Genomic DNA, 17,330 nt, shown 5'->3' with positions numbered 1-17,330 from the left:
TATTGTTTTATTTGTTTAATCTTACTCTTATAAGAATTGTTTTTTTATTTCCATAACTATTTATTTTATTATTATCTTTATTCAACCTTTTATGACAGTTCTCTAAGCCATACAGAGTTTACACCCTTTAAATTGCACTACTTTGTAAAATACAGTTTTTAAACTTGTTTTGTATATAGTTTTCTTGAATGTTTTTAGTTGGAAATGTTAAACCTCAAATGTGTATAATTTAGTCTATAACTAAGCTATGCACAGTTTACAAACCTCACGTTACACTACTTGTTATTGTTTTGTTTTTTTTGTTTGTTTTTTTTATTGTGAAGAAGAAAGAAAACCATAATAAATAATTGGCATTTCATTTTGGCCCAGTTCTTGGTAAGTTGGTTTGGGGGTGTGGGTGGTGTTGGTGGGGGAGGGGGCGTTAGTGAGATTGTCCGCCCAGGGAATCATTCACGTCAGAACCGCCACTGCCTTTATTTCATTGGATCTTTTTCAGAGTTGAACCCAAACTGTATCTGTATCGGCCACTGATCGACCGTCAGTATAAACGGATCCAGATGTGAGACGGTGAACTACAGCTGCACTGCACAAAGGTCTGTCTGTTCTCTTCTTTCTCTGACTCTTTTCTCGTCATCTAAAGACAGACTTAATTTGTTCTCTTTGCTTCACTACAGACGACTTTTATTATTCACTGGTGTGTCCGCGTATATCTTTAGCTTTGCAGCTCGTTGTGTCCACTGAATGTCACTCGCACAGATGTTATCACAGCCTATAGTAGCACAACATCTGTATTTGTGTGTATTACGTGTTCGTGCTGCGCCAATTGGTCATTTAAAACACACGTAATGAGACAACTACAACTCCCATGAGCCTCTTCGAAACTTCATGAGCGTAGGAGCGCAAGTGGAACGACGCAAACACTTTAGTACAATCGCATATCCTGAATATGAATGCACAGTTAAGATTCTACAATGTTTGAAATTGAATTTGAACTATTTTTTAATAGAGTTACAACAATCCATTCGGCCTTCATTAAACCCCAAAGCTGTAAAAACTATTGACTCATTCGATTTATTGAATTGTTTCATCTGAAATATGTATTTATTGATTCCTGCATTTCATTTCTTTCATCTTTCTGTAAAATGCTTCCATTCATTGTTGGTTACTGAAATTCAATAAAATACATTAATTAGTCATTCGTGAACGAAGGACCATGTACCATTTTATATATCTATTTACCCATGCTTTACGCATTTTTACTCAACCATATATTGATGTGAATAAGTAATGATAATTTATGTAAGTGCATTAAGAAGAAAAAAAAACCCATCTTTGATTACTTCAGTAGTACAACAATGGTTAAAATGTTATCGAAATCCGTTAAGCGCTTAGATGTAATCCTTCTAACAGAAAAACAAATAAATAGATAAATAAATAAATAAATGTCGGTGAAAATATTATCTCCTTGGGTGAGATATTAATATCAGAGCAAAAATTAAAACTGAACAGTAAATCAATCTTGCGGGAATCAAACTCACAACCCAGGGCATGCAAAGCAAAAAGTAGAACTGTGTCGTAAGCAGACGTGGGTGTTCAAAAACAGTACTCAAGTAAAAGTACTGTTACATGTGAATTAAATTTACTCAAGTAAAAGTAGTCATCCCAAATACTTACTTGAGTAAGAGTGAAAAAGTACTGAAGTACTGAGTTACATCTTATTTATTCAAACACAATATATTGCCAAATGTGACCATACATTTGTATGCCCCACATGAAGGTTATTTTTCTACCAAAGTTGGCAGCTCTGATTTAAAATATAGAGGCAAACATAACAGCAAAATTGTTAAAATTATACATGTTTAATTATTTTTCACCATTATCTTCCTAGAAATGGATTCTCACTCTGTATATGCTTATTGAAGGTGACGCCTGAGCTGGTGCTCTATAAGCGGTGTTCAAGTGCGTAGACTTTGTTAGTTTGAAGTCAGTGCAATGATGTGTATGGTTTTATTCTTACCTAAAGTGAACAGTATAGTATTACTTATGAACAAACCAGTTTGGTTTCAACACCAAAAGTGCAAGGCCTTGCAATTATTCCATCTTTCAGTTAGTTTAAATTTAGCAGATGGCAAAAAACTGTTGACTGACTGAAGCTAGCGCTAGCTTGGTAAATAAACTCACAGCAACATGCTTCCGTAGATTAGAAGTGGAGCTCTTATATGCAGAAACGTCGACCTTTTTCGGCTGGCAAAGGCGGCAAAAGAAAACGAGGACTGTATATGACGCCAGAGGTGGACTGTCTCCGATGACCTTGTCGATGGCTGCTCATAGTCCGCCATGGTCACATTCATGCTGCGTTCACACCAAATGCATCTACTGCGGCACCGGAGGCATCTGTCGCACAAAACGTTTTGCAGGTCCGCAGGATCAAAATATGTCCCCATTCGCTTCATATGCGCGTTTGAAGTGAAGCACCGCCCACTAGCGACACATCCAACTCGGTGAGTTTCACAGCCTGTTGAAGCGAGGAGCTGCACTCCTTTTTCTCCTCTCACAAAACATAAACCACCAGTGAAAAAAGCCGGAGCGATTAGCGGCTAATGCAATCCTAGCTCAGTGCTACAGAGAGAACTCTCAGTTCAATTTCCCTTCACTTTGTTTATATAGCGCAAAATACAAAGTTATCTCAAAGCGCTGGTTGAATGGGTGAACAGACCAGTGTTAGTGTTGAAGGCCTGACGTCATTGTCAACAAAGACTCTGATTGGCTTTCGTCATGCGAAACAGTCGCAGGAGTTCAATATTTTCTACTCTTGCAAATGTGCGGATATGACAAAAAATGGGGAGCACGCGCGCACGGTCAACGCTCTTGACGCGCGGATCGGACCGCACCGTCACGCAAGAAAGATTTTGCATCTGGGACGTTGACTTTGTATGTTATCTGGACTCAAACACTTAGTAACGCATTAGGTGTGAACGCAGCATAATAAAATATGCTGGGTGTTTTCCCATGGGTGGAATTCTCGCGCTTGACTGGTTGTTCCCTGTTGTATAGGATGATGCAGGAGAGCCATAGACCAATGAATGACTCGGATACTGCTAATGAAACAGCTTCTCTGAGAGCAGGATATAATATATAACTGATATTTTTTCTTTGAAAAAAATAAAACAAAAATAGACTGACAATAAAACAAAAATCACCGCTCTCGAATTGCAAATGAGTAAAAGTAGAAAAAATGAATCACAAATTTACTCCAGTAAAAGTAGAAGTATGCCTCAATAAATTTACTCTTGAGTACTTTTTTTTCCAGAAAAAAGTTACTCATGTACACGTAACGAAGTAAATGTAACTTGTTACGGTTATTAAAAAGTGTTAGTTCTACCAGGGGGAAAGCGACTCTGTCCGTGATCAAGGAAGTGAGACAACAATAGTGAACATTTTATAATCAGCCCAGGGTTTATTAAAACTACACAGATGAATGAAACAATAAAAATACCCTAATTTAAAATATCGTTAAAACCATTAAAATGTGTGTCTCCCACACAGCCTAAAAGATCTATAAATACAGGTTAAAATGAGTCCTCACAGTCTAAAAATGAGCTAAGACTATTAAAAAAAAAGTGTCCTTTATTCTAGGTGTCTCCTTTCTTTGGCCGCCGATTGGCTATCAGAGTCTCTGATCAGCTGTCGGATTGGCTGTACATGGTGTCACTAATGGGGCTCGTGCAGCCCGGAGGGAATCCAATTATTAATCATTGCTAGTGGGAAGTGCATAATAATAAAACTCAATAAAAGTCACACATGCAGATATTCATCACACCAATAAAACACAGCAAAATGAGTAAAATAATGCTCAACACTAAAATCCATTCACGTCTAAAAACACAATTCAGCGCACAAATAAAACAAAATAAATAGCACTTCCACCTTATAACATTACTACCCACCTCTGGTCGTAAGGTATGTTGTTATTGAACATGCAGATCCCAAATCATGAGAAATCACTGTGAGGCTAATGAATTAACAATATAACAATATCAGTCCAGTGACAACCAGCAGAAGCCACCAACATTTCAATGACGTAAATACCTTCAAAATAAAAAAAAAAAAATCTATTTGTAGATTAATTTATACTTGGGGCAGCATTTAATTCATTCTAGAAGTGAAACTAGGAGGAGGGGGGGTTACCATTGTTTATCACCATGCTATTTTTGGGCTTTACTTCATAAATAGCAAATTGACAATTTTTCTTTTAAAGTGATTCATAACCTGTGTACTATGTGGTGGTTGGTAGCATAGTTATTATTATTATTAGTAGTAGTAGTAGTAGTAGTAGTTGTAGTTGTAGTTGTAGTTGTAGTTGTAGTAGTAGTAGTAGTAGTAGTTGTAGTAGTATTGTTGCTCAGTCTGTGTAGAACAGGGAACATTGAAGACATTTTTCGACGAAAAGAACCGGGGGTGGTGAACCCGCATGTCCAAGCGGGACGTTTGCGGCTGGATACACACTTGACCCTTGGAACAAGTGGCGAGTTGTGTGTCTGTTCATCCTTTCCGTGGAAGACGTGGAGGACATCTACATGATTGGAATAATGATAGTAGGCATGCTGCTGATCGGAGCTGGTGGCTTCCTAATCTATCGAAAAGTCCGTACTACGCTGGCGACTGTTTTGGAAAAGCTGCCAGTGATTTCTGAAGGATGTAGCAGGGCTCTGAACACTCAGACTCATGCAAGCAAGAGCAAGAGCTGCTTTTGGATCGTCTACGCGTTATGGATAACAACTGGGAGAAGTTGGAGACCCGGCTTGGAAGTGGAAACTAGGCCACTCATTGGATTACAGCAGAGAGACCCAGGACAGAAGGCTATTGGAAATTGACATAGCCTGTATCAAATCACATTGCTTATCTCCCTTTCGGCTTCCCAGCCAGCCAAGGCTAAAGCCAAGGTTGTCTCATCTCTTATCACCAGGAAGTTTCTGCAGACGGCGGCTCTTACCCCCACTCCCTCCCCCCGCTCCTTCCCTACATTCCCACCTGGAACTGTTGATGCTGAACTTTTCCACACGTCATCTGGTTGTCAGTAACGCAGCTACAGGTCTTCAACTTCAAATGCCTCGTTGGCCATCTTTCCCCACCTCCCATCCGCAGCTGCATGGAGGCGTGGTTGCAGCGCCCATTGGCAGCACGCCCATGTCCCCAAACGGCTGGAATCCTGCTGTTCTTCCCACCTGACCCCCTCCCCCAGCCAACCTCCCACCCAACCCTTCCCACATGCCTTGTCTCGAGTTGTTTGACTGTGTCATGCTTACATTTATGTTTGCGGAGGCGGTTTTTTTCCTGGTTTCACACTGCTTTCTCTGTTTAGGGAAATCAGTTTCCAACTGGCAGTTTTTTTTCCCCTCACCCGTCCTCTCCTCCTGTTGTTGATACCTTTTTCACCTTAATATGTGGGCGCCGCAAATGGCTGCTCCGGTGTGTTGATGTGTCTTCTTTCACTGCAACTACCAAGTCAAATTCCTCGTATTGTTCTAAACTGTACCTGGTCAATAAAGCTCTTCTGATTCTGATTCTGATTCTGATGACTATGAATTAACAAAATGTATAGACTTTTTTCCATGCTGCCTAAATCTACTAAAACAGAATGTTTACAATATTTGCACCAGATGTCTGTTGAGCTCTGCTCTGTGAGTGGATCAGGACTGAATCAAGATGGTGTTCAAGCCACCACCCTCGGGGGCAGCAAACCCTTACATCGCTTCCTCAGGGGACAACCCAAGATTACTGGTGTAATTACTGACACAACAACAAACGCCTACAATAGATATATGGATTAGTTGTTTATAATGTTTCCTGAGCTGAAAAACATTTTTCTTCCAGAACTCTATGTTGGTCTTGGGCACATCGTTCTTCATCATCACCATTGCAGTGATGATGGACTTCCACTCTATGGACATATGGCCATACCTTCCACCCATCCTCTTCATGGGAATACAAGTAGGTAGTTCATCAAAGGTATTTATGTATATATTAACCCTGTAAAGCCTGAATCATTAAGGGCCTATACTACAAATCTAGCAGTGGCGGCTGCTGGTCTTTCATGCAGGGGAAGCTCATTTTCTGCCTACTTCAGAAAATGTATCTGTTTATTTAAATGTGAATTCTAGTAGAATTCACATTTTGTTGTCAACAACTATTTGTAGATTATCACGCACGCACGCGCGTAGCTGCTGCGCGCTGGAGTGTGAGTGTTTGGTCAAAAGTCTCACAACACAAGCAGTAACAGTCTCCACAAACACCAAAAACAGACACTAGGTTTGTCAGAAGTTGATTCGCTATGAGAGGATCAGCAAAGTCTCCGTGTCAACACAGAGCAACGGACTGAAATATTTGAAAACCCGCCTGTGTGCTTACAACGTCATACTCTGATTGGCTCATTTCGCTGTCAATCAAAATTGAATTAGCCTGAGACAGATCATCCAATCATCATCCATTATTCCAGCGTCCGGAACAGACAGATCCAGCCCACTGCTCCATAGACCTCCTGTGAAGCCCGGCGTCCGATGGGCGGGACTAAGTGCGTCATAACCGAGCATTTATCCAATGAGCGTCTAGTTTGACTGCAGTGGATCAACCCCTAAATCATCTCCCATTGACTTCAATTGAAGCTGAACTTCACCACTGTTTATTAACACTGTGACGCTGCGGTAATGAATGAAGAACGTCACGCTGTCACTGTCAGTTTCCTGTTATAAGAAGCTGATTCTGAACTAAACATACATGTGTTCTGTCATATATTTAGTCAATGAAATGTACACACAACACTACATATTTGACCACTGATTTTAGGGGAAGCTGAGGTTCCCTTGTAGTCTTAAAGCATCCGCCACTGAAATCTAGATTAGTATATCCTGGAATAATCTCCGTTAGCTGGCTTCAACTAACCAAACATTCCCTGTCAGGTAGGAATCGTGTTACAAAAGCCGATCACAACTCGTTAATTTAACAAAGTGTCTATCCACTGGTGTGCCTTGGGGCAAGTCCAGGTGTACCATGGGATTTTGTGACAACCATGCTGTTGCGGTGATCTGCCTGAGTGCTCTGAGCGCGTAATGCTGGGTGCATTTGATGCTCCAAACTCATGCCGGCACACGCTCATACTGCTCCGTGTGCGCTCACACTGCTCCAGAAAGTGGAGCGCTTGCTTCTACAGTCGCCTGTGATATTGTACTTGCAATGAGTGATAACACACAACATGTGCTTTCAGATTTTTACTTGTCCTTTGGTGTGCCTTGGGCACAAAAAGTTTGGGAACCACTGGTTAAATATTCTCTATCCTGTCAGCGTCACATCAGATCCACGCAGTGACGTGTTCACACAACACCTTTCATTGGACAGCTCATTTTCTAAGAGATCTGATTGGTCAGGAGGCGGGACTTCAGTACTCACTAACATCCTAGCCAGAGAAAACCCTGTCCGTTTCTCAATTATATGTATGCATACTCTTTACTTGTGAACTTCTGGGCACGGACTCATGGGAGCAAACTTGGAGAATGGACTTGCGGATACTCGTCGTTTTAGGACAAAGCAAACTTCCTGACATCGTTGTGCGCAACAGTGTGGAGTATGTGCGCTCCACTGTAAACATATATTTTTTAAACCAATAAAACATTTGGTGATAAATAAATTTAAAAAAAAATTAAATACAATAAACGTGTTTGTGTGTATTTTGTTTAATATATTGACAAATACTATAAATAGGTAATTTGGTCATGGCTAATTGGATGGCCAAACACACCTGTGACAGAAATCCTAAGAAGCAACCAGGAAATAGGCGATACATGCAATTTGTGCATGCTGCAAAATATAGCTGGCGGAGTACGCGCAGTTCTCCTCTGATGCATGCTTGGTAAAACAGGCAGAGAAAGTTCTCATCCGGGGATTTACAGCGAACTTGCTGGGAAGCGGACTTTGAATTGGAACAGGACTTGGGACGCGCGTGATGACGAGTCCACGAGCACACAAGTACATAGACTGAGAAACGGCCCTGGTTCTGAGCAGGTTAACTGTGCAGCATAATTTGTCATGGTGATTCAGCTCCAGCGAGGTTTGTAATCTCGCACACACTGATTAAATCCTGGAAGTTAGTGTGATAAAAGGTAATCTAGATTTGTTGTATCTCCCCTACAGAGTAATAAATGTATTCTGCAGATAAGTGAAATGCAATAAAATGACAATTAACTGATTTAGAGTTACATGACCTCATATACACCTGCTGTATCAAATCTGAAACACTATTTTTTTAACTTGGTTTACTAATATCACACTGCATCAACCCACTAACTCTTCCTATTGCTGTTTCAGTAAAAAAATTAATGTTTTCCTTACCTTAATTTTTTCAACCTGTGTAAATGACAATCTTGTAGAGTTACTCGAAAGGCCTCTGCTGAACTAATTACTGCCCCATGTATATAACATAAAGAGAAAAAACCATCACACTGATCGTGTAGAGCGTTCCAAAACTCATGTATCAAATATGATTGGCGTTAATAAGACAGAATATTTGATCTAACAGCTCTGATATCTGCCTGTATTTAAACACATTTTCCCATAAGGTTTTCAAATATATACAATTCTGTTGTCTTTCAGTTCATTGCATGTGGGATCCTGTATATTCTGACAGAATACAACCCCACCAAGAAAACAGTGAGTGACGCTATATTGTTTAAAAATCAAAATTCAAATATTGCCTATTGGTCAAAATAGAAAATATGCTTTTTAATATTTAATATGCATGTTTCTCTAAATCTGCGATTCTGGTGGGTCAGGACCCAAAAGTGTGTTGTAGATCTGCCCTAGGTGGGTCGCGGACAGCTGGTCAAAAATAAAAGAATACTCAATGTCTCTAATGTTGGGACATGTCTTTTATTTTTGATGAGAAACTTGCTGTGAAATGCATGTTGCACATGAAAATGTATAGTTCTATTTCATCCCTACTGACCGCTAGAGGGCGGTGTTCAACGCACTGAACGTACCCTTTGTGCATGCGTATGCATCCATAATTGCTGTGTAAAAAAAATCCGGGAATCACCGAGGCCACGAAAGGTGAACCACGATATAGCAAGGGACTACTGTAGTAAAAAACAAAAAACAAAAAAAGACCCCAGCTGACAAATTGAAGCCAGCTAGTGTTGTCACTGGTGAAGGCAGCATCGGCACTCCCTCTCCCAGGGGCTACCGTTTTTTGGTGATCTGGTTTGTGCGGCTCTAATTGGTGGACGCAGCATCTGCGCTCCCTCTCCCAGGATCTACCGCTGCTGGTGGTCTGTTTTGTGTGGCTTTATTTGGTGAAGGCAGCGCCCGCGCCACCACTCCCAATTTTTAGCTTCATACTGGATATATTGGTTCACATAACCAACACCCCCTTTCTTTTCGTTCATTTTGGTCCTAGCTGGTGGGGCGGCGTTTGCACCTCTCCCAGATTTAGCCTAAGACTTGCCACTGGACTACTGTGGTGTACAGCCTGCAGTGTGTCTGCTATTGTCAGTGGTTCCAATTGGGGGAGTGTTATCGACGGCTCACTGTTGTGCAGCTTGTGGGGCTGCACTTCAAGCCAACAATGGACATGACCTCTGTCCCACTTGCCTCGGGCCTGACCGTCTGAGGGAGGCATTGTCAGACAACCCTTGCATGAACTACAGTTTTATGCCACGGGTGGTCAGGGTGGCTAGAATGGCACCGGTGTCCCCAGCGGCGAGTGTGGCTGACCTTTCACCCTCAGGACAGGTACTGTTGGGCCAGACTAGTCACTCCAAGCAGCTTTACGAGTCTGCTACAGTGACGGCTCCTCCTAAGCCAAAGAGAACCGGGGGAACAAACATCTGTCTTCTAAGGTCGAGCAGCTGTCTGCGGATTTGGATGTGATGAAGTCCTTTTTTCAGGCTCATCACATGGAGGCACCCGTCTCTGAGGCTGGGTTTTTTTCCCAGCGCATGCTTGCTCTGGAGCAGGAGGAAGATGTTCTCTCTCTGGCAGCGCCAGCTTGTCATTTTCATGATGGTTTGACAGTCTTCTCATGCTTCTGCATCTGATTTGCTCTCATCCAGTCAGAGTCAGGTTGATGAGACAGATGGTTCCATGCAGGATGTACTACGTCAGGCTCTGGGCTGCCTAAAGCTGGATGCTCCCCAGCCAGATCAGGCTGGCCCTGGCAATGCCTGTTTGGGTAAGCAGCCAACTGTCCAAGCCCAAAAAACCACTGCACTCATTGCAAGTACAATATCACAGCTGCTTTCAGGCCTCAGTCGCGCTGTGCCCCCTCCCCAGAGGTTGAGGCGCTCGACCGCTGGCCCAAATGTTTGACCACCACCTCGAGATTGGTCTGGTGGTGACCACCATAATCAACAGGGATCTGGCAGGGAATTACATGTTCCTCGCCAACCTGTGTGGCAGCCTCAGGTTTTTGACTCTGGCTCCAAGGGGCCGTGGAGCAAGAAAGTGAGGCCGTGAGGCCGCGAGGCCAGCCGTCAGAGGTTTTCCAAGCAGCAGCTCGGTTACTGGGCTGCTCATGCATCAGACCCGTGGGTGGTTGCCACTTCCTCGTACCCAAAAAAAACTGGCGGATTACATCCCATTCTGGACTTACTGGGGCTCAATCATGCTCACCTTCAGTCACTCAAAGAGGGGGAGTGGTTTACATCAATAGACTTGAAGGATGCCTACTTTCACGTACCAATTGCCCCAGACCATCGACGCTTCTTCAGGTTTGCTTATCGAGGCCATCATTGGCAGTTCAGAGTGCTCCCCTTTGGGCTCTCCCTCACCCCCTCGGGCTGTCCTTGGACATGGTGGCAATGGAGGCTCGCCCATCGGTTCGCCGTGTGTATGATGAACTCGGCCTGACTTCACGCTTCAAGCTTGGCAATCATCTCCCTTTTGTTGCCTTCCTTCAGCTGCTGGGGAAGCTGACCTCTGTCACACGTGTTGTGCCTCTCGACTTGCTGTCACTGCGCCCTTTTCAGAGGTGGCTGAACAGTTTCTGCCTCGACGCAAAACGATGCTTCGGGTTACATGGCAGTGTCTTCGTGCACTGGCCTCATGGAGGGACAGGAATTTTCTGTCCAGGGGGGTTCTCATGAGTGTGGTGGTGTGCCCCAGGGAGGTGGTCACCACGTATGCCTTCCCCACGGGTTTGGGCACTTTATGGCAGCACAAGGCAGTTCAAGGGGACTGGTCTCTGAGAGGCCGCTCCGACCATATAAATGTACTTGAGCTGCGTGCTATTCATTTGGCCCTGCAGCATTTTCTGCCTCACCTAAAAGGGAAACACATTCTCGTTCGGTCAAACAACACCTCGACCGTCTACCACCATCATCAATCACCAAGGGGGCACCCGGTCAGCACAACTTCTGTGGGTGTCTCAGGCCCTTTTGACGTGGGCTGCACCTCGTCTGTCCACCCTGTGGGTGGTGTATCTACCAGGAGACCGCAATCAGGTTGCAGACTTTGCACCAGGGGATGCACAATATTTGGTGCTTGTTCAGTCGGGCGGAGGGGATTTGTTTGCCTCAGTGGAGTCCACTCATTGCCCTCTGTGGTTCTCCATCGAGGGGGTACCAGGTCCTCTGGGCTGGGATTCGTTGGCACAGCCGTGGCCTCAGTGCCTCTTGTATACTTTTCCCCCTCTTCCTCTGATTTGGTCAACTCTTCAGAGAGTTCTCTAGGGTTGTTGTTGTTGGTGGCCCTGTACTGACCGGGGCAGCTATGGGTCCCGATACTGCACAGTCTCTGCCAGAGACCTGCTGTCAAAATTGAGAAGTCAGATTTGGCACCCCACTTCTTACCGCCTTCAGCTGTGGCTCTGGCCGCTGCAGGACCCGCACTGTGGTTGAGTGATTTTGTTGGTTAGACCATCTTGAATGCCAGGGCGGTCTCTACTTGCCACCAATATGAGAATCGGTGGAAGCTGTTTTCCCAGTGGTGCTCTGCCCACAGTGAGGATCCAGTCTCCTGTTCAATTCCCGTTGTTCTGGAGTTCTTTTAGTCTCTCCTGGATGATGATCAGTCTCCCTCCACCCTAAAGGTGTATGTTGCAGCTAAATCATGTTCTCATGGTATAGTCAACAATTGTTCTGTTGGTGTCATAATTTGGTCTCTCTTTTTTTGCGGGGCACTCGTTGGCACCACAGGCTCCAGTGTGAGACTTGTCTTTAGTTCTTGAGTCCCTATGCAGCCCCCTTTTTGAGCCTTTGGTGCAGGTGGAGCTTAAGTGGCTTCATGTAAGACTGCTTTTTTGGTTGGCTATTGTTTCTGCCAGAAGGGTCAGTGAGTTATATGCCTTCTCTGTCAGTCCCTCATGTCTCAGGTAGTGTCCGGACGGCTTTGGTGTCACTTAACGCCTAACACAGCGTTTGTGTCTAAGGTGTTGTCCCAATCTCACGGTATGCAGCCATTGCATTTGGCACGGTCTCATTCCCCTCCGGGAGAGGGTGGAGACAGGTCGGCATTGTGTCCTGTGCGGACGCTGCAGGCATACATTGTGGCTACGGATGGTATGTGCCGCTCAGACCAGCTTTTTTTATGTTATGGTGGCCCTAAGATTGGATGTCCTTTTTGCAAACAGCGTCTGTCTCATTGGATTGTGGAGATCATTCGCAACGCCTATCGGTCGGGAGGTTGTGCGCCAATGTCCAGCCTTAAAGCCCATTTTACCAGGAGCATCTCCACTTCATGGGTGGTTTTGAGAAGGGTTCCTTTGGCGGATATCTGTGCTGCTGCATCGTGGGCTTCGCCGTGCACATTCACCAGATACTACAATGTCAATGTGGCCACTCCTTCTCCTCTTGACCGAGTTCTTCTGCAAGGATCTCCTGGGTCGTCTCAGTGAGGGATATACTGAGGATTCTTGGTGACATCGTCGATATTAGTCATTCAGTGCTTTCAGCACCGCCCTCTGGAGGTCAGTAGGGATGAAATAGAACAAAAGTTACGTATGTGACTACGGTTCTATGAATTCTGTAGAGTCACGGGTGACGCGGGGATATATTAATTCTGTGGCATCATCCTGGGTCACAGGTGTGACTTTGTTTGTATTACTACTCAAACTGCGCATGCACAAAGGGAACATTCAGTGCTTTCAGCAATGCCATCTGGCGGTCATCCGGGATTTATAGAACCGTAGTTAAATACGTAACTTTCAATTTATGTTTGAGTCAACTGTTATTTTTGAAAACTTAAAATAGGTTGGTTGAATTCTCGTGGTTTAATGACCGAGGCAAATTGCGAGTCCCAGGGTGAGATCAGTTAAGAACCCCTGGTCTAAATCCTACACAAACAATGATTTACAATGTGAAACATTCTAACTGTGTTTCTTGATCCATTTGCTCTTGTGTTCACATGCAGGTAACCATATCCTTAGCTCTTAGCATCACATCTCTACTGGGAGTAGTTTGGACATTCATAGATATTTTGCCTCTAATCAATTACCATGCCTACAGGGCTTATGAGACTTATGACGATGACAACGGCACCATACAAATCAACACACAAGAGTACCCCTTCAATGTGAGTATTGTATATATTTCAGTCATGTCGGTGGTGTCGCACATCACACCAAGTAAAACATTGAAATCATGAAATACAATAAAGTCCCTGATGTTTGCTGTTACGTGTAGATGTGGTATTTTCTATTTTAAAGACTGATGGAGGCATGTTACAACATACAGAGGTGTAAAGAGTACTGATATCTCCTACTCAAGTAGAAGTACTGTTACTTGATTGAAATTGAACTGAAGTACAAGTACAAGTAAGTCATACATAAAATATTCAAGTACAAGTAAAAAGTAGCTAAATTAAATAGTACTCAAAGTAAAAGTTACTACGGTAGTTACTTTCACCCCCTATGTTTATTTTTTGCTAATACATCTTAATAATAATAAAACACTCTTTAGAAAAAAATAAAAACACCAATAAATTGAATTCAGAATAAAAAAAAACAATTCTCAGGCTCTAAGTATTTCTCCATTTCTGAATTCTAAAACTGAGAAAATAACCTCCATTCAATGCTGTTTTCGTGCAGTGCGTTACGTTTAATCTGATTGGTTGGCGATGATGTGATACATTTGAATGTTGTCTGGTTATTTTATTTTTTTGTAGTTTCACAATGTCGGTTGATTATTTTAAAACAAAAAAAAATGATTTACGGTTGGGTGTAGAAATTGCTAACAAATTACTAAAACCTACAATTACTGATTAAGAAATATACTCAAAAAAGTACAAGTATCCATAAAAGAAACTCAATTACAGTAACATAAGTCCTTGTAATCTATTACTTAAACCTCCTCCAACATAAACTGTGAGTAAAACTGCTCAAATTAATTTACTGTTAAAATCCAACCGTGTTTGTGTTTTCTCAGAACATGATCGCTGTGTTTGAGGCCATCCTGTTGTTTTACACCATGGTTGGAGCAGTTATTGTGATTGTAATGTCATGCCTGGCTGGAGCCGCCCTGCGCTCCACAAAAACCCAAGTAAGGACACTCATGTTGGACCCGTCACACGGTGAAACTTTCTGGTTTATTGAGCACTTTCTCCATTCTTTCCTCTCTGTAGGCCGTTATAGTGATGACTGCTGCACTCACTGAAACACCAGCTGGGATTTAAAAACAGAGAAAGAGGGGAGGAAACATCAAGCATAAACACTTAATACTGTATGTGCAGACCATATGGTGTTAACCACTTCTCATGACTGTCCTGCGGTCTGTGTGTGCACTCATGACTTTTGTTAAAAAATGTATTTGTTACGTGTTTTTCTGCAGAGAGTCTGACTAGTAGCCATAAGAGCGCCCTACTTATACATCTCAGCATGAACTGGTCCACTCCTTGTGTAATTGTTGGTGTCTTTTTGTGTTTAAAAGAAATGAATAACTTTGTAATATCACTAAGTATTTATGAACTCACCCTATTGGATGCCCCAGATTTCTACAATCATTCATTATCTGTATCTGCTTTAGCCAGAATTTATGAGAAAAATAACAACTGTGTGCAGCTTCCAGGAATTGTGTACAGATCCTTGCAACATGAGGCTGTGCATTATCATGCTGCAACATGAGGTGATGGTTGCGGATGAATGGCACAACAATGAGCCTCAGGATCTTGTCACGGTATCTTTGTGCATTCAAAATGCCATCAATAAAATGCACCTGTGTTCATTGTCCATAACATACGCCTGCCCATACCATAACCCCACCGCCACCATTGGCCAATCCATCCACAACGCGCACGACACCACACATGCTGTTTGTCATCTGCCCTGAACAGTGAAATCTGTGAAGAGAAAACCTTTCCAACGTGCCAAATGCCATCAAATGTGAGCATTTTCCAACTCAAGTCGGTTACGACAACAAACTGCAGTCAGGTCGAGACCCCAATGAGGACAACGAACATGCAGATGAGTATGCCTGAGATGGTTTCTGACAGTTTGTGCAGAAATTTTTTGGGTGGCTGGTCTCAGACAATCATGGAGTTGAACATGCTGGGTGTGGAGATCCTGGGCTGGTGTGGTTACACGTGGTCATGATGCCAGTTGGATGTACTGCCAAATTCTCTGAAACGCCTTTGGAGACGACTTATGGTAGAGAAATGAAAATTCAATTCACGGGCAACAGCTCTGGTGGACATTCCTGCAGTCAGCATACCAATTACTTGTGACATCTGTGGCATTGTACTGTGTGATTAAACTGAACATTTTTAGAGTGGCCTTTTATTGTCACCACCCAGAAGCACACCTGTGCAATAATCATGCTGTCTAATCAGCCTCTTGATATGCCACACCTGTGAGGTAGGATGGATTAAGTGTTCACTAACACTTTTTGACATTTGTGAACGATATTTGTTTATATCGAAAATGTTTTAGATCTTTGAGTTCAGCTCATGAAAAATGGGAGCAAAATCAAAAGTTTATATTTATGTTCAGTATATATATATATATATATATATAAAAATACATAACAAACTTACAAAACCCTTTGTTCTTTCCTGTATTAATGCTTTGTTTGCTTGTTATTCTTACATGTCGACGTAAATGTCCATAATGTGGCCCTTGGATCAGACAACCACATTTTTGTGGCCTTCGCTGTGATAAAAGTTACCCATCCCTGACTTGGGAAATGGAAAGGTGGGATTACTTTGCAGCACATATTCAGGTCTACCTAAATAACAATTGTATGTTTTGTGACTAAAACAAATGTGTTGTTGGGCTGAATTTTCAGTTTTGGACTTGTTTTCTGCTGAGCTGGTGCTACAGATGTGCCACCAGCTGCACAGAGACTTAGTCACCACCACCACCACACACTCAGTCAGTCACTCATCACACATCATAAACACACTGCAGGCTCGTGTCTCCATCAAAACTATGCAGCAGTAATTTAGTTTTGTGCCCCGCGTCCCTCAAAGGGACATCAAGACAAGTTTGGAATTAACAAACTGGCAGTAACAATAGTGACCTCGCTCAAGGACACCAATGTGACAAGGACACACTTGTACGTTCACAGCCTCATTCACAGCTACTGTCAGCCATGCAAGGAGAGGGAGGGGCTGTGAACGGACTGATTGTAAGGGACAGTATGGCCCAGAGCTACACACATACACTGCATGCAGGCTTTTATTAAAGGGGACATATCATGCTAAATCCACTTTTTTTAGCCCTTAAATGCATTTTGTTGTATATTTAGAGCATTTAGAAGTACAGGAAAGTTCAAATTAGTCTCTTCAGGTGCTCCGTTGATATCTTTATATTCTGTTTTGGTCATATTTTTCAATCTGTTTCAATTTTTCTATTCTCTATTACGTTTTTTGAACTATTACGTCACAGTATTTGCAGGGGAACTGCCAAATTAGGACATCGACTCTAGGCCCAACACTTCGAGCAATCCGCCATTTTTATTTCTTGCTTTTATTTTGAAGTCCAAGCTAAAGGATGCCGAAGTTACGAGAGGATAAGTCAAAATGTTTGGTTGTTGGATGTAGTAACCCACACCCTTCATTACACCGTCTCCCAGCATCAGAGCCTTTTCAAAGTGCCTGGTTGAGTTTTATTTTTCACGGAAATGTACCCACATCTGTGGGTAAGGTCATTTTTGTGTGCGCGAAGCACTTCAAGGATGACTGCTTCAGCAACCTCCACCAGTATAAAGAAGGATTTGCCGAAAGACTTTGTCTGATTGAGGGTTCAATTCCTTCTATCTTTGGAGACGACGAACAGAGCACTTCGGTAAGCTGTAAATAACGCTAAAAAGTGTGATGATAAGACGCCCCTGTCATTGTTTTGTTAGCATTAG

At 42.9% G+C, this 17,330-nt stretch overlaps 1 protein-coding gene across 1 annotated transcript; it reads left to right on the top strand.

Moving 5' to 3' along the window:
* The first annotated feature begins 466 nt into the window (after window positions 1-466).
* Window positions 467-15,647, top strand: LOC114459228 (uncharacterized). The gene is made up of 7 exons (XM_028441560.1): window positions 467-593; window positions 5,661-5,783; window positions 5,875-5,991; window positions 8,644-8,700; window positions 13,396-13,557; window positions 14,409-14,522; window positions 14,605-15,647. Exons 2-7 carry the CDS (start codon window positions 5,661-5,663, stop codon window positions 14,653-14,655), a joined length of 624 nt encoding a protein of 207 aa, XP_028297361.1. The 5' UTR covers window positions 467-593; the 3' UTR covers window positions 14,656-15,647.
* Window positions 15,648-17,330: the final 1,683 nt, after the last annotated feature.

The sequence above is a fragment of the Gouania willdenowi genome, chromosome 3, assembly GCF_900634775.1.
Source record: "Gouania willdenowi chromosome 3, fGouWil2.1, whole genome shotgun sequence".
NCBI classification, from domain to species: Eukaryota; Metazoa; Chordata; class Actinopteri; order Blenniiformes; family Gobiesocidae; genus Gouania; species Gouania willdenowi.
This window is presented reverse-complemented; position numbering and strand designations above follow the sequence as displayed.

What these genes read in the sequence shown, in the direction of transcription:
- LOC114459228 (XM_028441560.1), top strand. Translation starts at nt 5,661, where the DNA reads ATGTCTGTTGAGCTCTGCTCTGTGAGTGGATCAGGACTGAATCAAGAT. An exon ending in GACAACCCAAGATTACTGGT is followed by an intron (nt 5,784 to 5,874) that starts GTAATTACTGAC and finishes TTTTTCTTCCAG; the next exon opens with AACTCTATGTTGGTCTTGGG. An exon ending in TGCGCTCCACAAAAACCCAA is followed by an intron (nt 14,523 to 14,604) that starts GTAAGGACACTC and finishes TCCTCTCTGTAG; the next exon opens with GCCGTTATAGTGATGACTGC.